Source organism: Strongylocentrotus purpuratus, unplaced genomic scaffold, assembly GCF_000002235.5.
Source record: "Strongylocentrotus purpuratus isolate Spur 01 unplaced genomic scaffold, Spur_5.0 spur5_scaffold_17, whole genome shotgun sequence".
Taxonomy (NCBI): domain Eukaryota; kingdom Metazoa; phylum Echinodermata; class Echinoidea; order Camarodonta; family Strongylocentrotidae; genus Strongylocentrotus; species Strongylocentrotus purpuratus.
The window spans coordinates 15,655,337-15,680,362 of NW_022145602.1; the positions used below are offsets into that span (position 1 = coordinate 15,655,337).

The 25,026-nt window shown below is 37.5% G+C and overlaps 1 protein-coding gene and 1 long non-coding RNA gene across 2 annotated transcripts in view; both read left to right on the forward strand.

Moving 5' to 3' along the window:
- Positions 1-15,998: 15,998 nt before the first annotated feature.
- LOC115924924 lies at positions 15,999-17,873 on the forward strand. Its single transcript, XR_004064478.1, has 2 exons — positions 15,999-16,870; positions 17,133-17,873. It is a non-coding gene; the product is annotated as an uncharacterized LOC115924924 (long non-coding RNA).
- A 2,019-nt stretch (positions 17,874-19,892) lies between these two features.
- Positions 19,893-25,026, forward strand: part of LOC580208 (transcriptional enhancer factor TEF-1) — a gene marked incomplete at its 5' end in the record, with an annotated part of 29,451 nt that continues 24,317 nt past the window's right edge. Inside the window, one exon of the mRNA XM_030988251.1 lies at positions 19,893-19,979. Coding sequence (XP_030844111.1) covers positions 19,893-19,979 — 87 coding nt within the window. The remainder of the gene's footprint in view (positions 19,980-25,026) is intronic.

Sequence of the window (25,026 nt, forward strand, 5' to 3'; positions counted from 1 at the left end):
TTACCTTTAAAGAATGTCCATTATACTACATGAAAAACAATTTTTCACTAATGGAAAAACCATTTTTTAAGAATTTAATTTACGCTACTGGAAAAACCCAATCAAAAGAAGTCAAAGTTATCTTTACTTTCTTTAAATACTTGTCCAATAAAGGATCCTGTATATATCAAAAGAATAGATGACTTTAGCAACGGTATGGGTCAAATTAATTACCTTGGACTTGCCCGCTTTGTCTCCCAAGATGCAAGATGATTCATTATTTCGGACTGATGATGGAAATCTGTGACAACAAAAGCGTCTCCCCCCAAGCTGACTAATGGACTTGGTGGCTGGGCCCAGTCAGGCATTCCACGCATTCTTTCAACATTCCTGAGATTCTTTTGCCTGGTTTTTCAATCAGGTTGGGAACAAGGAGAGGCACAATCGTGCTTGTCATCGTGTATGTTTCTGCGCCTTTTAATTTGGAGGTGTACTCCACTGTCTCTCTTGGCCTAGTTCACACTGGTGTAGATAGTGGTCAAGTTTTCGTTTGTGAGATTTATTGCCATTTGGTCTACAACCAGTTCGTCTACTGCCATTTGGTCTATTCCCATATTGTCTACAGTACACCCAGCCCGTCTACTATCCACATGGTTTAATAATCATTTCGACTAATAACTATTTAGGCTAATAGTCATTTGGTCTAATAGTCATTTGGTCTGATTTCCATTTGGTCTATTCCCATATGGTCTACACCCAGCCTGTCTTCTATCCACACGGTCTAATAATCATTTTGTCTGCTTTTATAATTTGTAATCTTTCGTAGAATGTAAGGAAAAGGGAAAACATTCCTTAAAATGTTCAGTATGTTGATTTTCACTAAGAAGAATTCTATTTGTGCCATGGATCAAATGAATATAACTTAAGTGATTTCGTAGGAATCTCATGTCATAGTCACCACCCATAGAATCTGGCCTTCTGTAATCTTTTGGACTAATTATTCTACATTTATTGTAATTTTTTAAATTATTAATTATTAATTATTAATTAAAGCTAAAGAGCAAGAACAATTGAACCAATAAAAGAAGTAAAAAAATCTAAATCTAAAAAGTGATAGATCAGGGTATCCCAACAGCATCAATAGTGCATTAAATGTCAAGTCTAAGATAAGATACGCCCTGTAAATCTCTTTGTCCTGTAAACCTTTGCACTACTCTAATTACAGTATTGTCGTTTCCTGTGTTTCTTTTGCTATTGTGGTGTAAACGAACGAGCTTATGATTTCTCCTTACATGTGTTGTTAGCTGTAGGTGTTGAAAGACAATGTAAACAGAGAAGGAGGTGGTGGTACAGTCTTGAGAGACAGGAGGAAAAGTTGGAAAAATTGCAGTATCACTTTTCAGTCAAGCAACAGAAGAAAAAACAATGCTTGTGCGAATATGTCTGTGTTCTAATTTTTAGCAAAATTACAACATTTTAAAACTTATGCAGCCTTTTAAAGTTTATGATGTACATTGATTGAATGATAACTTTGATAAAGCTTCACTTCAAATTGATAATTTGTCAGATTACTTCAAATTCATCTACCATAGGAAACAGAAAATGAAAGTTAAGGTTCAGTTGAAAACACAAATCTTACAACAGTTCAATATTTCTTATGAACATTGTGTAGAATATGGAGCAATGAATTTTTTAACCTCATAACATATTTTCTTCTGTTCCCCTAAAAGGAAAGTCCACCCTGATATTGAGTTGGTTTTAATAAGAGCAGAAAATGAGGTGAAAAATAGTGACAGTTTAAGCAATATTCGATTAAACATAGGAAAGTTATGAATTTTAGAAGTTGTCATCAGTGGATCACAAGAAAATTGTGATTCAAATGAACAAATATCCAAAACAATGAATCAACATAAAACAAAAACAAAAACATCACCTGTCAGGTGCCTGTGGTTCAGCTAAAGACATCACCCCCCCCTCTTTCTTCATGACAACCACAAATCCAAAATATCTAGAGTACGCGTAGCCAGTCAGCCTGATTTGTCTGGGTGTAATCAAGTTAAAGAGCAAGCAAAGAAACGACTGGAGATCTTCCAGACCAGCAGCATGGGCAGATGGGGGCAGGGAGCGGGCCGGCTGGGCGATGCCCCAGGAAGAAGGGTTGAGTTAGGGGAGTGGAGGAATTAGTGTCAAGAGTCGGTGACGTCCCCGGCCCGGTGCAGATTGCGACCACGTCGGTCGGACGCTTGGATGCCCCCTCGGGCGGGGCAGCGAATGTGGCAAGGCGATTCCTGCATGCCACTGTGCTTTCGGAAATGCTGATTTTCTTTCCATTATCTAATCACTCCTGTCGTTCTTCTTTTGTTGAAGGAGCTGTCAACCCTGATCTGAAACATGGGGTTATTGATTCTAGTCTTCAATGTGAACCCCTATAATGTTCCTTTATGAACTGTATAGGAATGGGTTAAAGTCATAAAGGAAAATTGGAAATATTAAGGGAAGAAGGAGAAAGGCAAAAGCGGCGTTCTTTAAAGATTTACCTACATGTAGGCCCTGTAACATAAAAATTAACTTTAATTAATCTTAAACATTAAATGTATTTCCAATCTTGCTGCAATTTATTGTATCTTACCGTGCCATGGGTCTGTCTGTAACACAACATTAATTGTCCTGTTTCTAATAAATTCACGATTGATTAAAAGAGATATAATTCTTAATAGAAACATCTAATTTTCTGGAATATGTAGTTTACATGTAATCATCGTTTTTAGAGGACTTTGTAGTTTTCAGATCGACTCTGGCCACACTTTGGACAAAGCTGAATAGGGTGTACAATTCATTTAAATGAGTTTTCAGGTATTTTTGTACGTAAAAGTTGTGCCAGTTCATATGTTCAGTTGCTTTCTTTCCATACTGCTGCCCATGAGCAATCTCTCCTGGTGATCTGAAGGGTCTGGTGTTTAAGACTACCAGAAAAGGTCGTCATATTGTGTTAGTCCTCGTGTTAAGTCGCAACCTTTGAGCAACTTTTCACGGCACATCCATCCTGTATGCGCATTATTAAGGCCTTTTTGTGCCATCGTAACCCAATTTGATCCATCGTAGCAGTCAGCCGGGCATCAGTTGACAAGGCATCAGTGGACAATGAGCAGATAGATGTTGGTGGAGGAAAGGGGGGGGGGGGGGGAGGGGTAGGGTTGTTACTGGTCAGCTGTACATCCATTGACAAGGCATCAGGAGAAAGTGAGTACATTGTAGATGGTAGAGATGGGGGAGGAGGGGGGGGGGGGGGGGGGAGGAGGAGTAAGGGTGTTTGTGGGGGCAAGATAGAGGTGTTTTTCGGGTAAAGGTTTATCTTTAAATGGCTCAGAGACATTGTAGATTTATCAGGTTCTATTATCTCTACAATGTGCATGTATATAAAGTCAGTTGTTGCCTTGATGCCCTTTATACAAGTCCTATCCAAGGATCTGATAATGAGAATTAATACCGGTACCTTACCATAGGGTACTAGTTCACAGATTTGCTTTTGAACCATTAACTTCCCAGTTACAAGACTGTTAGTGGCCTTACCGTTGAACCACCATGCGGCATGCTTCCTCAAGTCTGTCCATTCCCGTTATATTCTTTCAATCATTATGAAAGAAAATCTTGTGAGAGTGAATACCCTAAGAAAGGTAGAATATCAAGTCATCTTTTAACTCCAGTGTCAGGGTTCGACAGCGCCAGTCTGAGAAGCAGAAGAGTCTGTATAGTGACAGACATAAGCCCTCCGACGTCCCAACATGCTCTCCTCCCTCCCGCTCTCGTAAGGCCTGTCTTCATCAGCTTGAGATTGCCAAATATCCCGCTATTTAAACCATCCCGAACGCAAATTATCCGGTTAATTTGCGTCCTCATCAGCCCAAAGTTGCAATTAGTTGGATATTTGGTCAAGATAATCATCCCAAGATATCTTGGGCTAGTTTGCAAAATATCCCGCTATTTGTTCGGTGCGTCTTCACCAGCCCGAAGACCTGCACTATGCGCCAACGCTGAGCAAATATCTCGAAGCTAATTTCTCGAGCTTGAATTTCAAGTTTCGATGTCAAATCTCGAGCTGATGAAGACGCGCGTTGTAACTTCGGCATTATTTCCCAAATCAGAAATAGTGGGCTATTTGGCAATCTTGAGCTGATGAGGACAGGCCTTTTGAAATCTTGCTTTGGCCTTGCAAGTTCCTTTCAGATATTGCTGAAGATATGGGCCTATTTACACTATTAAAAAAATGCCTTTATTGGTTATAAACAGTTGATGTTTGCTTGCTGTTGAAACGTCGTTGTTGTCGTTGTTGTGAGTAGTGTACATGTGCGACTTGCGGCTTCCCCTTTGGTGTCGCGAGGCAGGGTAGAGAGTCACATGAGCAAAAACCTGAATAATAATGATAATAATAATAATAATGGGTTCTTGTATATAGCACTCATGTCTGTCATACGTGACACTCCTGATTCACTTATATTTTGAGAGTCCATTGTAGAAACTAAAAACAAACCTTATCCCAGTCAGTGTTAAAAAAATAAATTATTTGAGTATTTTCTTGTGTTTAAGGGTAGTCGCCTAGCAAATTTTGATGACAAACCCAGGGTTTTGGGTTGCAGTGTGAATGCTTCTACTTTTGAAACGTCTTTTGAAGCATCTTGTGAAGCGTCTTGTGATGCGTCCTGGACTGTATCTCCTGTGGATGCAAGTGGGGATGGATTAAATTAGTGGCAGACGTTTGAGTTGTGCAATGTGGATGTCCCACTGTACGCATGATTTATTTGGAGTTTTGTTCTTAATGGAGTTTGTGAGAGACCATCCCTACTTGGAAACAAGTTTTTTTTAAATGAACAAACATCTTGCATTGTAACCCAGACCTGTCAAGGGCCTGGTGAAAATCATGGGGATTGCTAGACAGAGGTTCAATCAAAAAAGTTTGAAACCTAGAGCTATTTGAAGAGGAGATGGAGGAAGAGCAAGATGTAGAGACAGTGCAGGGAAGAGAGAGACAGAAAGACAAAGTGCAATAGAGAAAGAAAGAGAGAGACAGAGAGACAGAAGAAGAAACAAAGGGGGGGGGGGTGGGGGGTAAGCAAGATTGAAAGAGAAGTGAATGTTGGAAAGGATTCAAAGAATAATAAAGAAATCTAAAATAGATATTTATAGAGAGAGAATGTAATCCAGAAACTGAACTATGGAAGATTTCCAAATAATAAATAGTGCTTAACATTTGACCTCAAAGGCAATCTTAATAATGCTTTAAAAAGACCCCCCCCCCCCAAAAAAAAAAATAAAAGATAAAAAAAAAGAAAGAAGAAGAATTAGAACAGGAACAAAGAAAAGACACCAGGAAATACAAGCCCATGTCCAAAAGCATTTCACAATGTATTCTTCTGTTACTCCTGATTGTGAATAACAGAAGATGAATCCTAAACCAAACTACAAAGAAAAGAAAAAGTAAGAATAAGTACATCAATAAGACACCAGAAAAGGCAAGCCCATTATCAGAAAGCCTTTCTCAATGTATTGTTCCCTGTACCCTAATACCCTGATGAATCAGCTGAAGATGAATCCTCCAAAACCAGACTTGTGGGCTGGGGGAGTGGGAGGGTCCCATCACTAATACCCACGATGCCCTCGTAGGGTCAATCCCAGCTTTGGCGTTGCCAGACTGTATCCTCCTACGCAAAGTTCAACTTCGATTTAGTCTTTGTGGAACTGCAATACAGAGTAAAAATCAGATCCCAGGTGACGCAAAAAATGGGGCTTTTCATGCCATAATGGACTTTGCTAGCATTCTCAGTAATTTATTTATTCATCTATTGATTGATTGATTAGTTGGTTAGTTGGTTGACCCAGTTGATTGATTGGTTGATTAATTAATTTGTTTATTCATTTTATTGATTCATTTTATAGTTTGGTTTATTGTTGTTAGGTCAGTCGGTAGGTTGATCAGTTGGGTCGATTGATAAATCGATTTTTAAAATATGTTTTTGAAAATGTTAATAAAGTTTGTGGATTGTGGAAGAAAATGTTATTTTGCTTCATGATTTAGATGATGGTCCACCACTAGGAAGTTTTCTGTGAATCAGAGAACTTTTTGCTTTTAATTTTGTATCTTCGTAACTTTTGGAGCTGAAGATTTACACTGATAGCTTCTTGAACCAAGAATAGCCTTTCTTCCTACTGTGTTCAAGCACAGGTGTTTGGTTACCGGCGGCAACAAAAGCTTGGCTCAACAGGAAGTGTCAGCAGAGTTGCTCTCCTGCAACCTGCACCGTGGACCCTCGGGTGCACGCCATGATCCCCAACTCCCTCTAGTCTAGAGAAGGAAACCTTTTGATGCCTCCGTTGCGTCGAAAACCCCTGCTTTGCCCACCACAGGGTCTAGGATCAAGACTATTATCAATCTCAATGTCCTAAGATGCTTGAGAAAATAGGCCTGTCCTCATCAGCTCGATTTTCAGACTCAGGATATTATCCCGAAGCTAGAAATTGCGTCATCACCAGACCGATACGCTCATCACAAACTAGCTTGGACGGGTGCAAATTTGCCCGCTATTTTCCAAATAGCGGGATATTTTGGAAACGGACAAGATTTATTGGAATCTTTTCACGACCAAATATCTTGCTAATTGCAACTGCGGGCTGATGAAGATGTAAATTAACTGGATAGTTGGCAATCGGGATAGTTAAAATAGCGGGTTATTTGGCAAACTCGAGCTGATGAGGACAGGCCTAGTGTTACAAAACTTACCCTCAAGATTCTAGACGTTAACTCTTTGCAGGAACTCAGATTTGCTGATACTGTTCATGATTTGAGTCTGAAAACGAAGACTACCTTGACCTCTGCCTGTAAGGTCAGCCCTGGATATAATGACTGAATAATGTCTTAATGATGAAATTATGATTGACTCCTAGACCACTTCCAAGCTTTGATTTGGCACCCGTAGATATTTATATTACTTCAAGTACCTGTCCAATTTTAATGTCTAGATTTTTTGTTTTTTGAGTCGCTATTATCATAATACCCTGAGAACAACAGCTATGTTTTGATAGCAGAAATCCATCTGTTTCTCTGGTGACTATTTCAGCATTGCACGATCCCAACAGTCTCTTTGGCAAATTGGCAACACCAGGGGGGTGTTTCACAAAGATTCTAAGTTGAACTTAACTCTTAGTTGGACTTAAATATTATGGAGAGCCATTTGTAGCGTTATAATTAAATACATTCACAAGCAAAATCCAAGTATTTTAGACTTTTCATAAATTCCACATCAAGAACATGAAATCTTGCAAGATAACAGAAAACATGAATGATTTGAATCAACATTTTATGCTTTTAAAATAATTTTACAAAATATTGTCAATGATGCTAACAGCTTTCTATAAGTCCAACTTAGAGATAAGTTCAACTTAGGATCTTTGTGAAACACCCCCCTGGACTAGACCCACCTTTGGCGTTATCATTTTGCAGAAGAGATCAGGGCCCCATTTCATAAAACTTGTCATCAATAACAAGCTTTGATAACTGTTATAAGCTACTGAAATTGTTACATTTGATTGACTGAGAGCAAATTTGTCATACAAATTTTGCATTTGCTATTGATAACAAGTTTTATGAAACGGGGCCCATTTATATGTCGGCTTACTGAAGAGTGTACATGTGTACAGTGACAGGTACATGTACATGTAGGTCTACATGTAAGATAAATTAATCCATTTATTCCATTGTCCACCCCCTTTGCTTTTAATAGACTGCTATTAACTTTAATCCAGTCTAGTTCATTCCTCAATTCTGACATCTTTATTGAGCATAAAAACTAATTGTTCATATTAATTATTCTCCCATCAGACTTCAATTGATTAGTAGGTCTGCATTGTATCATGAGAGGGGAGTTAATGACTGCTACTGTAACCGTAGGCCTGTCTCCACTATCTCGAGATTGCCAAATATCCAGCTATTTGAACTATCCCGATCGCAAACTATCCAGCTAGTTTGCGTCTTCATCAGACCGAAGTAGCAATTAGAAGGATATTTGGTCAGGATTGTCATCCCCAAATATCTTGGGATAGTTTGCAAAATATCCCACTATTTGGCAAAATATCCAGCTACATGTATTTGTCCCGTGCGTCTTCACTAGACCGAAGATTCGCAATACGCGCTAACGCTGAGCAAAATATCTCTGGATTGTCATCCCAAGATATCTTAGGATAGTTTGCAAAATATCCCACTATTTGGCAAAATATCCAGCTATTTGTCCCGTGCGTCTTCACTAGACCGAAGATTCGCAATACGCGCTAACGCTGAGCAAAATATCTCGAGCTAATTTCTCAAGGTGAAGTTTCAAGTTTCGAGGTCGAATCTTGAGATAGTGAAGACGCGATTTGTTACTTGGGGATTATTTCCCAAATCAGAAATAGCGGGCTATTTGGCAATCTCGAGATGATGAAGACGCGCCTCGTGTGAGAATTGTCATGACATCCTTTCATTGTGTACTTCAGTAACTAAACAGTCCTATCATAAAAAGATTTAATATCTTTAATTCTTTACTAAGTAATGAAACTAGCTTTATGCATAGAAACTAGGGCCAGTAGCCAGAGTCATTTGACTTATATCCTGTTTAGACAAGAGAAACTCTTTATGAAATTAGTATAAAGAATCATGGTATATAGGGAAATGGGTGTACAGACTGTGTCACAACATCGTTTAAAAAATGTTTGAAACATGTATAAAGAAACATAAAAAGAAACTTGTTTTGAAAAGGTCAGTCGTCATGACACTTACCAATCATCAATGCATGCTCACGATAAGTCCCACCCAATTATACAGTTTTCGTAGGATACAACGTTTAGACTACAGTAGACAGGACCCTGCATCTTTTTTAAGTTTTCTTTCAAAACGATGGTCAAAGAAGCGTTCCGCTAAACAACGTTTTAACGAGAAAAAATTAATAACTCATTATGAATTTCAGGTAGCCATACAATGAATTTTAGTAGTCTAAACGCTGCGTTCTGAACCCTGCGTTTATTTCCTGACTTTTCTCTCAGCATTGTCATACACATTATATTTTGAAGTCCAAGACAAGTTTTGATGATATTTTCAATTGCACGGAAATGCTTACAGCAACCTCTTCAATTGAAACTTATCTTGTAAAGAAGAATGGAGTCCGAGAGTGAAAGTCCCCAAATCACCCCTATTAAACACAATATCAATATTTCAAGAGAAGGTTGAGTTCTGTTAGAGATGAAAACCAATGTGTCAGACAGTCTGGAAGAATGTGATAGTAGCATTTCCCAGGGGCTTGCTCTTCAGGTTTGCTCTTAAGGTTTGCTCTTCAAATACCCTCGTGAAAGACTCGATGTACATGCAGTTGTTGAAAAGTTTGGACCAAACATCTATCCCACATGTGTGTGTAGTCCTATATACATGTATATACATGTAATTAACAACTAAATTATTCATACCCATGGTAAATTTCATGTTTTTTGTGTTTTTCGTAAATCAAGAATGAAAGATGGACTGGTTGAATTAGGACCTTTCTTTGAATACTTTCGGATGCAGCTTTGATTATATATGTCACATTCTCAAGAAACATAAATCAGGATAATTCAATTTTTCACACACTTAAAATATTACAAAATTTGGTAAGAGTATATGAATAATTTACTTGATAACTGTATATGTTTCTGTATGCTGACTGGGTCAATTTCTTTGTTTATGATGGTTCCAAAACGTACCCTATACAGCATTTCTCTAATGTACCTCACCATCAACATTTCCCTGTTGCTTCTAGCCAGTTTCTTCACAATGTTTGACCAACTTTATCTTTAAAATAAAAGTTGAAAGAAGGCGACATGTACATGATGTACATAATGTACAGTATGTGAAAAAAACTAGAGTCTCTTTTCTTGTCTGCCATAGTGCATAAACTTTCGACCAACTCATTTGTGAAACTAATGTTTCGTCCTAAGGCTTGCCAGCCAGTCTGTTTCAGAATGTTTGACCAGAATTCAACTCAATCTTTAAAACAAAAGTTGATACGATAAGGCTTCATGTATTTCAAGAAACTAGACGCTCTTTTCTCGTCTGCCATAGTGCACAAACCCTCAACCAACTTGTTGGTGAAACTAATGTTTCGTCCTCGGGCTTGCCAGACATCTCCGCCCCCCTCCACTAACCCCGGGAGCCACCACTCTTGCCCTGCTCCCAACGCTCCTCCGCTCCACATGGCTTGGATTTGCATAAGTGAGACAAATGGTGTCAAAATCACCATCTTTATTCTGCGATACTCGCCGTCTCGCATTACGCTGTTTGTTTCACTTCTACCCCATTTGTATTTTTTTCTCGACCAAACTCTTCTTTCTCATCTGTACAAAGTTTTTTCTCGTCTGCAAAAGATACGGGTACGGGTGTTCTGAGAAGGAATCCCCTGGCATGATCCTGGTGCATCATTTCAAGCCTAACAAGCTTGAAGTGTCTAAGCAGAGAATCGATTGACTTTAATCCAAGTATTTGAGAGTTTTTAACGAGAAAACCCTCGTCTTGTCCCAATTCTGCGTTATCCCCACTCTTGCCAGATTCGGATGAAAAGCCATTGCTACACAACAGCATTTCCCCATGAATATATTAAATTATATATACAGGTGGACCCTCTGAAAGTTTGTAATTGGAGGAAACAGTATAGAAAGTTGTTGTTGTTGTTGTAATGTCGTAGAATGGTTATTAATAGAAATTTCAGTTTCTTTTTAAAGGCATGCAAGGGTATTTGAGCATTTTTTCGTGAACTGTGTCTGTGAGGGTAAGACTACAGATGGTGGGGGGGGGGGGGGGGGGGGGGGGGTGTGAGGTCATTTGAGGTTAATTCCCCCTGATTCATTGTTTAGAAATCGTGAGTAAACAAGAATGAACTTTCATTGACTGCTACTACTGCCTGGTATAGGAAAGTTTTCCCTTTTTTCCCTAGTTTTTTCCCTTTTTTAAAAAAATACTGTAAGTAGGGGGGGGGGGGGGGGGAAGGCAACAGAATTCATTTTAAAGGCAGGCTATCTTGACATTGCTCTCACTGCTGTAATGTTTTTTCAATTGCGCCAACTTTCGGTAAAGACAGCCCTTGTACCCCCCTTTTTCCTTCTGCAAGTTTTATGAACTTCATGCTGAGATTTTGTGTGTGAATGCAGCCAGTTGATACAGATATAAGACATGGCATGAGCCCTGCAGATTTTGTGTGTGAATGCAGCTAGTTGATACAGATATAAGACATGGCATGAGCCCTGCAGAGATTTTGTGTGTGAATGCAGCCAGTTGAAACAGATATAAGACATGGCATGAGCCCTGCAGAGATTTTGTGTGTGAATGCAGCTAGTTGATACAGATATAAGACATGGCATGAGCCCTGCAGAGATTTTGTGTGTGAATGCAGCCAGTTGATACAGATATAAGACATGGCATGAGCCCTGCAGAGATTTTGTGTGTGAATGCAACCAGTTGATACAGATATAAAACGGGGCATGACCCCTGCTGATATTTTGTGTGTGAATGCAGCCAGTTGATACAGATATAAGACAGGGGGCCATGTCGGGTCAATTCCCTCGATACCTTGCCTGAAGACGAGAAGTAAACAGGCTGAAGCTTCCATTGACCCACATGTTCACATTAACCTGCTAAAACTATTCCGATAGGAATGCATGTATCTGGGGCATGGTGTTCGATAGATTACAGGTGGAAGTTAGATGTGGAGATGTTGCCTCACTGTCATCAAATCATCATTGTCTTTGTCATTGTAATTTGTCACTGGCAGCATCATCTACATCACCATAATCATCATCGTTATCATTACCATTATCATCATCGATATGAGTTATGAATTATAAAGGTGTTGTGGTCTAGTGAATAAGTCACCCGACTGCAGATCACAAGGTACAGGGTTCAAGTCCTGCCATGGCACTAATGTTCGTTGTCAAGACGTTAATCTACATGTACATCTGCCACTCTCCACCCTGATATGCTTGAGCGCTTGTTACTTTGGCAGTTTTACGCCATGTCTACACCGTATGTCTACACCTGATAAGTGGTTGTCATCATTTTTATCACAAAACCATTCCGTTTGCCAAATCACATGTAATTCATTCTCAAATCTCAACTGAAATCAAATGATATGGAGATCGATTGTAAAAAACGATGGTATTGCACATTTTCTCCACAAGTTACCAACTTCATTAGCATCACACAGTCAGCTACAGGCATTCATCTCTCTCTCTCTATCCTCTTCTCTCTATCTCTCTATCCTACTCTCTCTATTTCTCTCTCTACCCCCTATCTCTCCCTGTGTATTTCACAATTCCTGGTACTATTGAAAAACTCAGGAGCAATTATAATCCATACCATACCGTACGGGTTTAGCTTCTTCAGACTAAGACCTGACCTTACCTCCGAGAGTTCTCCTCTCAATCTCTCCCTTCTACAAATGTATATCTCTCTATCCCCTTCTATCTCTCTTTCTCTCTTCCTTTCCCTATCTCCTTCTCTATCTCTCCATCCCCTTCTCTCTCTCTCTTTCTCTCTCTATCCCCTTCTCTCTCTCTCCATCCATCTCTCTCTCTCTCTCTGTCTCTATCCCCTTCTCTCTCTCTCTCTCTCTCTATCCCCTTCTCTATCTTTCTCTATCTCTCCATCCTCTTCTCTCTCTCTCTCTATCTCTCCATCCCCTTCTCTCTCTCTCTCTCTCTATCCCCTTCTCTATCTTTCTCTCTCTCTCTCTATCCCCTTCTCTATCTTTCCATCCCCATTTTCTCTCTCTCTACCCCCTTCTTTATCTCTCCATCCCCTTTCTCTACTCCTCTCCCTGTGTATTTCACAATTCCTGGTACTACATGTATTTGAAAACACAGGAGCAATTATAATCTATACGGGTTAGCTTCTTCAGACTAAGACCTGACCTTACCTTTGAGAGTTAGACTCCTCTCAATCTCTCCCTTCTATATATCTCTCTATCCCCTTCTCTCTCTCTCTCTCTCTCTCTCTCTCTTCCTCTTCCTCTTTCTCTTTCTCTATCTCTCTCTTTATCCTACTCTGCCTCTCTCTCTTTTTCTATCCCCTTCTCTCTATCTCTCCATCCCTTTCTCTCTCTCTCTCTCTCTACCCCCTCTCCCTGTGTATTTCTCAATTCCTTGTGCTACATGTATTTGAAAACACAGGAGCGATTCTAATCCATACGGGTTTAGCTTCTTCAGACTAAGACCTGACCTTACCTCCGAGAGCTGGAGAGCTCTCCTCTCAATCTCCATGTCTATTTCCCCATTTGTCTCAATCCATTATTGATACGGCCTACTTCTCTCGCTCCTCTGGGGGGTGGGGGGAGGGACGCAGCCAGAAAACCGAGGGTATCGCCGAACGCACAACCCAGAAACGAGATAGCTCGGGCACCACTCAAGAATGCCCAGTATCTCCCCGATCCTGCTTCTTTTCTCCAGATTTCAGAAGCAACCGCTCCGTTCCAAATTCTTGCAATACCTCGACTGCTAGCATACACATTTTTGCAGGTCTCTGGAATTTAACAATGGGCCAGATTTCCCACGATGGGGCCTCTTGTTTATTTCGTTTTCTCTTTTTATTTGGGCTGCCGCACGACGGAGGCATTTGTGGACAGAGACAATAGATATATGAGAAAGAGAACGGCAGAGATGAAATTAAATCTCGTGTTGAGAGATGCTGGTTTTGGAAGTTTCTGAAGAGGAGTAAAAGAACTTTTTGTTCTCTTGGCATTTTGTTTTAGAGTCTTGCTTGAATTACAATCTTTGCATACGGTCATTTTCACGGTAAAGGGTGTAACTTTGAAATTTGGACATTTTTTTCTCTGGTGATCTCATAAAGCTACAGAATTCAAAGATATTTTGGCATATGAGTAACCTACTTGGGTGCTACCTTGGGTAGCATAAACTTCTTCAGGGATTACTTCGTTAAATTTTGGCAGGCACATAAGTACCCTAAATGTGACCCTTTTGATGTACACAAAATACATAGACATTTTTGTAAAGCCCTGCATTTTTTTCAGGAACAGTGAGGATTGTTTTTGTTATGCAGAATGTGAAGTTAGATGTTCAATGTAAAGTGCCAAAGAAGTTTAAACTGTGACGGCTCCTCTATTTTTGAGAACAGAGTGTTGTTATTTGTCGTTTCGGAGACTTCATTTTCCGTTAACAATAGTTAACAAACTTCATGGGAAGAGCTCTGGTTTGAAAAGTGCTTTCTACCATTTCATTTGTTCTTGATATAACACTTGACATCTATACTTCCAACTAATGACAAAATTTGTCTGATCATGTTGCTTGTAAGAATGTTTTAAAAGCTTGACTGAGTCGAGCCATTTTTCCGTTAGCTGAATTGAAGCCTCCGAAACAAACTATTCAGACAGCTTGTACAAATATGAATATAGGAACTTATCCAATCATTATATCAAAATGTAGCATTAGGACCCCTAAATCACTTGTCAATAAATAGCCGAGATATTCCCCACTGTTAAAGAATAACAGACAATACAAACTTTCCGTTAGCACTTGAAGCCTCCGAAACACTTGAAGCCTCCGAAACAGCAAAAAGATTATTTTTCATTTTTTAAATACCTAGACCAATGTGTTCATGTTAAATCTGCATGGCAATCATATGTTAGGATGTGCAGGCTCCCTTGAAGTTGAAAGTAAATAGATATCCATTTAATTTTTTCAAGACTTACTAATAACCAAAAAAACTTGTTTCGGAGGCTTCAAACTGTAGTTAACACCATATTTTTGGCTATTGTGGTTTTATAGATAGGGGTTCGTTTACAGATTTCCTATTTTATGTTTGGTTTTGGTCTAATAAAGTACAGGAATGTGTTAGATGTTATTGGTTTTTTATATTTTTAATGATTTACAAGTAGTCAGTATTTCAGAAAGAAATTTTATACCAGTAATAGGAGTATTCACCTGTTTCAAACCTTGATAATGTAAGAATCGTTCACCAAATAATAAAAAAGTTAATACATATAAATCTTCCAAGCTTTATGAATATTTTAATATATAAAGTATTAAAATGAATCACTATATTTTCCCAAATTATAAGACATCCATAATATTTATCTAATTTGTTTCGGAGGCTTCATTTAGTGTTAACCACATGTATCATGCTCTTTGCCAACCCCTTAGGATCAAATAGCATAGGCCATGCCATCCAAGGACCATTTGTAACAGTAGAAGAGAAATTTGGTGGGCAAAGAACCCTCTAGAAATGTTAGGAAAGCAGTGTGTACAACCCCTTTTAAGACAATGGAATAATAATAATAATATTCGGTTCTTGTGTAGCACATATTGAACGTCTCTATGCGCTTCCAAATTTGGAAATTATTACCCCGGCTTTAGCATGGCTATTCCATTACGGCGCTTAAGCATTTCAAGGAATTAATTCCTGCCAGGTACCCAATTTACCTCACCTGGGTCGAGTGTGGCAAATGTAGATTAATGTCTTGCCAAAGGACATTAGTGCCGCAGCAGGACTCGAACTGCAGACCTTGTCCACGACAACAGACCATGAAGATCATAAAGATATTGACAAGGTTACAGCAACATGTGCTAGCAACATCTGATACTAGATAGCATCTCTTCCAGACAGGCATGAACACTGCAGACAGTTCTCTCATTTCCTTACTGTTATCCACAAGAATATAGAGGTAAGAATTTTGTCCTTAAATTACTTAACTTGTACTTTTTTTTTAATGGGTTATTGTAATGGAACTGATGTGTGAAAGTTTTTAAAGTTTAGATTTGTCACTAAAATTAGTGAGGCCTAGTTACGATCTGTATTGTACATTGTACATGTACCTTTATCATAATCAATGTTTGTGGTTTTAAAGATCGGGTGACATCCAAATATAGTTTGATTCCTGTTGATGTGCAGCCTAGAAAAATGCTCCAAATCTCATTCATCTTGTGACATCATCTGTAAATCATTAGTAAGCTAACAAGAGACAGTGGTATGTATAATAGCTTAACCAGAGCTGATCACCTGTTTACAATAGACCATACAATACCAACATATGAGTTGCTATGTCAGAAGTGGTGTAGCATCACCAGGTAAAGAAAGGTAACATGGAGGTATTTGTGAGCATGTGCTGAGCTGGAGAAAGTTACATAACAATTTCTCTTGTTAGCTCACTAATGATTAACAGATAGATGAATGAAATCTGGAGCATTTATTTAGGGTGGAGCTTAGCAGGTCTGAGAAAATTATTGTAAAATATTTAAAAATCTATGAAATATATTTAAAACAAATTATGAGTTGTATGCAGCCCTGCACATAAACATAAACCAACTTATATTTGGATGTCACCTGACCCCATAAGGTTTGCCTCAGTACCAAATGTTTAAATTAGACTCCTGATATACATGTGTGTACATGTACAGGTCTATGGCTATGCACAATGGTAAACCAGTAACAATGAATGGAATCCTTGTACATATTACAATTTTGAACAGATTAAAACAAGTCTGTCATTAATTAGTACTTAAAGATTTGTGTAATGTACACATTAAGCATCCTTAGTGATGGTGCCCATATAGACTACTGAACTAATTCTTAAACAACACATGGATAAATAATAAAATATTATGTAATGCACATGCAAATAAACATTCAAGATGCATTTCTAAAATAAAAATAAATGATTGTTTTTAGTGTCCAAGCTCAGATATATGTATTAACATTGTTCTGTCCAGTACAAACCGCTAATTTCCTATTTTCTTCTCCAATTACAGGATCAATGTGAGTGATTATGTGGCCATATATTTTGATGCACCTTCATCTAACAGCAGGACTACAAATGGGATGGTTTTCATGGCTCTTGTAAGTATTACTCATGTTAGATCTCGGATTATTAAAAAAAAAATTAACAGGATCAACTTTCTTTATTTGAGAAATACTTAGACAAAAAGATTTTTCTAAAATGTATATGAGCAGGTGTTGTGGTACTGAACAAAGTTAACAGGCTGAATTAAATAAAATAAGGGACTGTGAGATATTTCAAGGAAGTGAAATGAATTCTGAAAGCTGTTTTTCTATGTTTTAATGAAAGTTTGTATTTGCTATATTCTTATTTTGCTACTAGGTAAAAGCAGTGATTGATGACAATGTCAAAGTCAAATTCATACGCCGGAACAGCAATGGTCTGTATGAATTTACAGAGGACTGTGAAGCCCATCAGCCTAAAAGATGTTATACAGAAGATGACTCTACCAACCAGGACCCCAGCCGACATAGCTTACCTTTATAATTTTTAAGAACGAGAACTGGACATGTTGGCAGACAAATTTCTTCGAAATAAGAAGTCGAACACAATTGTGTTCTAGGACAAAAACCTGTAAATACTTACCATGCTATTGGTTTCAAATATATGAATGTCTGTGTAAATGTTATAACACATACCAAACAAGTTTGTGGAAGCCACTGTGCAAAAATGTAATTCTTTACACTGAGAATAAATGATGACAAAGAAGCAAGTGAAGGGTAATGATACATTGCTATGAATTAACATAAATGGTTTCTATGTGAACAATTATTTTAAGTACTTTACTTTCAGTTCAACATTTTATCAAAACTTCAAAAGTAAGTTTAAATTTCGCCTTGTATATTGCCTTTGTAGTTGACGATATAGTGTGTTAACATGTTTGAAGTCTCCGAAACACTACTTTGAACTGATCCTATACATGTATATGTTCCCAGAATGTTTCAACTTTGATATGAGAAAAGTGGTTTCCCTTGAAATTACATACTGGACAATATATTTCAGCACAGATCAGCACAGATTTGAAATCCTCATGGATTCTATTAAATGACTTTGCAATGTTTGCGTACTGAACAAAAAGCTCATTGTATTAAGTAAAGATAATTTGTAACATACATGTACCGTACTGTATATTAACAAGTATTTTTACTCTGTAAACAAATGTTTTAGGTGTTATATTAGTAATTTAACATATCATTAACAGTTTAAGTTGAATTTTTCTTAATATGTTACCTAAGTAATGGACAACATTTTATGTTAACATGATTGAAGCCTCCGAAACAGGCATTATTGTTAACCTGAAGCCTCCGAAACACACACATAAGAAATTTTCAACTTCCTCATTTGAAATGCGATTTCTTTGAAATTTGCATTGTAATTAGCCCTCACTGAATGGTATTTGTAGAATAATTTTTATTTTGCTCCCCTCCCCCTCTTGGAAGATAGGTAAATTTGAAAAATTAAATGTCAAATTCATATTTTGTCTTGAATTTGACAAACGCATCGAAATTTTTTAAAGACCAAATAAGTTTGACCAAAAAAGCTTTATAAGCCTTCAAGTACATTAGTATAGCAAATGAAAAATTGCAATTGAATTATGTTTGGAGAACAAATGTTGTCATTTAAGTTGATAGAATTAAAATGTTGTTTTTGTTCAAATTTATCATAATTGTCACAGTTGTTCATTATTTTTCCAGGTTTCTCATTTAGTTTAAGCTCCAGAACCAAAAAAAATCCATAATTTAGACATTTATTGTAATAATTTTAGTAGAAATGATTATGAAAACATATTTTGAAATTTTGACCCTGTTTGAGAAAAGTTACACCCTTTACTGTGAAAATGACCATATTTATTCTAGTCTCGTCATCAAGCCTGCTTTATGAAGCTGAGAAGACGTGGGTAGTCAAAATATGTTTTCCTACTTTTTTGCAGTAAGGTTCATTATTGTCCGAGTACACATTGTACTTTAGAAAGATGGATGAGTTCATGAGTTCACCCAAACGAATGTTAACATTGAATTGATTTGATATTGATTTCATATTCATGCAAGCTACATGTACCCTCATGCATACAGATGAACATGTATGGGGGTAGCCTGGGGGCAGAACATGTACATTTATGCCGTTTCTCCCAGATAACTCTAGCCTGCTTTCATCCCGACTTGGATGATAAAACAGACAGGGGAATTGAAATTATTTTTTATTTGACCCTGTCATGAGGTGATTGTATTACCAGATTTTAAAATATTTTGAGCAAAGAAAGAAGAGAAGAGAGAGAGAAAGCGAAAGAAAGGGAGAGAGAGAGAAAGAGAAAGAGAGAGAGAAAGAAAGAAAGAAAGAGAAAGAAAGAGAAAGAAAGAGAAAGAGAGAGAAAGAGAAAAAGAGAGAAAGATAAAGAGAAAGAGAAAGTGAAAGAGAGAGAGAGAGAGAGAGAGAGAGACAGAGAAAGAGAAAGAAAGAGGGAGAAAGAAAAAAAGAGAAAGAGAAAGAGAAATAGAAAGATAGAGAGAGAGAGAGTGAGAGAAAGAGAAAGAATGAGAGACAGACAAAAAATAATCCCATGGCAGAACTAATACCAATCTGTGTTATATCTTTTGTATTACTGCAGTTGCTGGGGTTTATGTTTGTTCTATAGGAGAAAGAAAAAGAGTTCTGCAAATTTTTCTGCATAACTTAATAACATGAAACTTTTAGAAATCCTTTTTACCTGGATTATTTTTGGCCCCCACGTGTGGTACAACAATTCACCTGAATCTCAGTATGCGAGACAAACTACAATGTAGACATATACTGTATACATTCACCTGCAAAGTGAAAGGTAGAAAACCTCCAAATAAAACTAAATACCTCTCTGTCTCCCCTTTTTTTACCTTCTTTGAGATGACGGATTGACAGATTGAGGTTGCTATAGTAACATGTAGATGAAGTAACAACTGAACCTAGATTTGTAATATGAACAAATGTTCTTTTGCATTCAAAATTTTCATCTGACTTATAAAACGAAACGTTTTTCTTCTCTCTCTCTCTCCCAGGTTTGTTTTGTGAGATCACAATTTTTTGCATATATATTTGTAATTCTAATGTTTCTTCACATTTTTCTTTCTAGGTCGTAATGAACTCATCGCAAGGTACATCAAACTCAGAACGGGGAAGACGAGAACAAGAAAACAGGTAAGCACCCCTCCCTGCACAATGGAATGGTCCACAGAATGTCATGTGACTGCACAGCACGTGTTACCGGTTTGTCTCTGTCAAGTATCATTAATACATCACTCAAGTCCACAACAACACAACATGCTGCATTAAACAAACAAACATACAACTCCAACAACAAAAAAATTATAAAATGATTTCTCAAGTTTGCGAAGGGAATGTTGTCGCCAGAATTCAGACATTTTGTGATGAAATATTGAGAGAAGCATGAACCTATCACAAAAAGAATGTCTAAAGTAATTGTTAAGAGAGCAACTAAGATTTTATGAAACATATCTTCAACCTGTTGAAGAGGACGATGTTTATATAAGAATTATTTTTCAGTCAATCATCTCTTGAGACATGAGTTATATTCGCTTTAGGCAATCTCGAATGAAATAAAAATAAAATAAATGATGGTATAAAAAATGAAAAAGAAGATGTAAAGAATGCCTTCAACAAAATGCTTGATCCTTAATCATGGTTTAAAGCACCAATTTATGATAGAAACGGCCAAAATGAGTATAATGAAGACATAAAAACTTAAAACGGTAAAAATACAGTTCAATTTCAGATTACATGCACAGTATTATAAGGAGTCCTTTAACAAATTCCCAAATAGGTTATCTTCGAAAATGAAGACTTAAAGACTTAAAAATCAGTGAATATACAGTTCGATTTCAGATTATATGCATAGTAGTATAAGAAGTCCTAGAATAAATTTCCAACGTTATGTACATGTACAGGTGTACATTAATTTTGCAAATCATTTCACATGCCATATCTAAGGGGTTGGGCAACATAAACGCCACACACAAAACTTGAAAAATAACAGTTACTTATCACCATGGTGACGACGTTTGTGGGAACCCGGCCACGTTTGGACAAAAACGACATAACCAAGCGTGGCAAAGCCAATTGATGAAACTCAGTCAGATGTTGAAAGGGATGAGTGTTTACTCTAGGAAGTTATTACAGACGGAAGGCTTCCCTCCGTCCGTGATTGCTCCCAACCAACCTGGCCGATTGATCTGAATCGTATGTTTTTTCCTTCTTTTCACTACCACGGAGACAAAGGCTGTGTGGCAGCCAGGAGTACGGGGCTTGAAATCAGTTTGCAGGCACAAACTCTTTTCAGTCGTAAACTATTTTAAGTTGAAACGCATTACGGAGAGTTTGAGCTTGGGATACTATGCATGGACTGCAGTCCAAAGGCCCTGTATTGTGGGTGTGAGCTGCGCCTGGCATAGCAACTAGTGACTGATGACATTAGGCTTAGCTCAAGACTTTTCAGGAGAAACACAAAAGTGTCAAATTAAAGTCTGAACCTGCAGACTAACAGCGAGGAAGGTGGCCTGAATTAGACTGAAGAGAGAGAGAGAGAGAGAGAGAGAGAGAGAGAGAGAGAGAGAGAGGAGAGATAGAGGGAGAGAGAAGAGGGAGAGAGAGAGATAGAGAGAAAGATATATATAGAGAGAGAAAGAGAGAGACAGAGAGACAGACAGACACAGAGATGAGGGAGGGAGAGAGAGAGAGAGAGAGAGAGAGATACGTTTACTCAAAATAACATAAAGTGAGGATGCCAGTGAAACAATTGGCCTATTTTCGTGCCCTCTCTGTTTCTCTACCATTGTGGGTGGGTGAACCCGTGGAGTTCAATTGAGTTTCAAGGGCATTCTTTGATGAAAAAACTTTGCTGTATCATTAAACAGCTCCAGGGCACCATGCGAATGTGAACAACATGTGAATCTTTCAAATGACAGAAAAATGAATCCTTTTTCTGTAAGGAATAAAGAAAACTAGATGGGTTAAACTTTCCAACTCTTTACACAACATATGTGAAAATGAAAAAAAAAAAAAAATCATCAATTGATAAAGAACTTCACTTAATAGAGGGATGACATTTAAACAATTGAGTTTTGAGGGAAATAAAGCTTGTTATTCATGTATAGAAACCTCTTTTTTTGACAGATTTCTGTTTTTTAATTAAGAAAATAATGAATAGTTTAAACTCAAATTAAACAATTGAAAATAAAAGATGAAGGCCACTTAGAACTACATGAATGGCCTATGTATGTGCTGGTTCTGAAACAATTGTCTAATTGAGAGCTTCAATAAAATGTATTACTTTTGAAACAATTCAAGATAAAATGTGGCTTTAGTCTATCATAAAACAAGTAAAGCCACCCCATTGTGTCAAGAATACTCACAACTACAAAAAGACAATTACTTTGAAATTGCTAATAATTCTTTAGATATTGTGAAGCTATCAATCCAATTGAAAGTTGTCTTTGTCATTTAATTTCAGTCATTGACATTTGCTTTTCAAAATATTCTTCTGAAGTGAGAATTGTCATCACGTTGGAGAGTTCTGATAAACTTGCTTTCGTTTCAATACAATCTTTGAGCGGTAATCATCAGACAGTGTCTATTAGTTGGTTTATTGCTGTTTGGTCTACAGTGGGTTTGTCTACTTCCCAATCGGTCTATTCCCATATGGTCTATACCCAGCCCGTCTACTACACACATGGTCTAATAATCTTTTCGTCTACTTACCATTTTGTATAATTACCATTTAGGCTATTAAATTCCCAGTTTGTCTAATTAATGCCCATTTTTTCTTCTATCCATATGGTCTAATAATCATTGAATCATGAATGATAATAATCATCAAATATTTATTAGAACTGGTTGTAGACCAATTGGCAATTCACCTGTTAGTAAACCCTTCAAATATTCCAAAATGAGGCGAAATTGTTTGTCTTTAGAAAAGGAGGGGGGGGGGGGGGGGGAGGAGAGAGAAAAAACATCAATAGTAAGGTTCACACGCACAGTCCAATATTTAACTAGAAGTTAAGGCCGTGTTTTTGAATGCTTTTTTTATATGATTGTATGTTTGATATAAACTTGCATTTCTAGTCTTTGGACTTTTTGACAAGTCTGGAATAAAACCTCATTTGAATTGAACTGAAATTGGTCATGAATTTGGAAGTTATCATGTAGTTATCAACCACACAAACGCACTCATGGTTACAAATATTCAAATTTATTTGAAGGTACCAAATATGACAGATCTTGAGTAAACACGATAACCACGAGCAGTGGGGGGGTCCTCACGCAAAGTAATGTGCTATGAGAACGCAAATAAATCCTGAGGTTACACCACTTGTAGTTAAAATGAATGCTTTCCCCAGCTTATATTTGACTTTGAATACTTGTTTCGGACTCCTGTGAACCTTTGTCATGGTTTAAAGGGATAGTTGAGTTCTTGTATCAGATCGCAAATGTCTTCAAAGCGCATGGTTATTGCACTTCTTCTTATTTATGACATTTCTGGTACCCTTTTAGGACCTAAAATTGCTATGAAGGTAATTTTAGACCCAAAATGTGTGAAATTTAGCCAATAGGATCATACCAATTCAGCTCTACTTTAAAAAAGAATATGGTGACCGTTAAATAATTAATTAATTAATTAATAATAACAATACATAGGCCGGCTGGTTGTGCATATTAAAACTAACATGAAAAAGCCACCAAAAGCCTACATCTGCATTGGCTGGAATAAAACGTAAAAGGCGCTATTTCATTTTTTCAACGGCTTTTTCAAATTATCTAATACTTGTGGTGGTACACAAATATTAGAAATGGAATATATTTATGGATATTTCAGCCGTCTCTGAACCAATTCAGATCAAACAGGGAATAATTTTCCTGGTATCGCATCGCAATTTGCTATGCATTTTTGCATGACTGCTATACAAAATATCTTTTGTGTAGCAGTTTTCTTCCATAGAAATGTACAGAATTTCATTTGAAATATTTATCCATCGGCTGAAATTGCTAATCAAAAAATTTGAGGAAAATTATTCCCTGTCAAACAAAATTGATTTTGTCATTTGAATTGTATGGACTTTCAAAATTTGACACTCAGTTTTTCATTTTCTCACAAAAAAATATTTTCTGTAGCGCCCTCTGCAACAAAACTCAACTATCCCTTTAAATAGTGGATCATTGTTTATAACTTTGACGTTTCGCAAACTTTAATTTTAAACTACCATGGTGCCATTTGAACATAGCTAATAGCTTTTGCTAGCAGTTATCCGTAATGAATTCATTGTCATCCATAAACTTGATGAGAGCTTGATGAATTTCCATCAGACTGTTTACATTATGTCTAGATGCTTGCTCTGCATAAAATCACTGACAGTTTAAAGCGATTGTTATAGAGCGGAGAGAATGCTAATTATATACGCCATGGAACAATGGTCTATATTTGCCCTGGTCCCATTCAGCATTGTCTCACTTCCCTTTTCTGTTAATGATCCTTTATCTTTCTTTCGTTCTATTATTTGTCTATCACGTTCATATTATGATTATGTGTCCCTCTCCTTGTCCTTTTCTTAACTCTCTATTATAATTCATGTACATGTATATCCCCTCTTTCTCTCCTTGGCCCTTCCACTCTCCTCGTATCTCCCTTTCTCTTTCTTTCTCTCTCCATATGTCTCCTCCCTTCTATTCCACTCCCTTATTCCCCCCTTATTTTCCCCTCTCTTATTTTCCCCTTTCCTTTTTCCCCCTCCCTTTTTCCCCTCTCTTTTTCCCCCTTCCCTTTTCCCCCTCCTTTTTCCCTTCCTTTTTCCCCCTCCCTTTTTCCCCTCTCTTTTTCCCCCCTCTTTTTCCCCCTCTCTTTTCCCCCCTCTCTTTTTCCCCCTTCCCTTTTCCCCTTCCTTTTTCCCCTTCCCCTCACTTCTCTCCCATTACCCTATTTATCTTTTTCTTTTTAAAGGTTTCCCAACATCTCTAGATATTTTGAACACCTTTTCCATTTAATATTCCTTTTTCATTTTTACTGTAATCTGTATGGAGCCAGGGCGTACCTCATACGCTTTAACACTGGCTCAAAAAGTCGTTGAATTACTTTTTTTCTTGATTTTCCCCTCTATGTAAATTTACATGAATCTTACTCTCGATCTGTTCCTTTTTTCCCCTATTTTCACCATTTCTATCTCCATCTTCTTTCAAG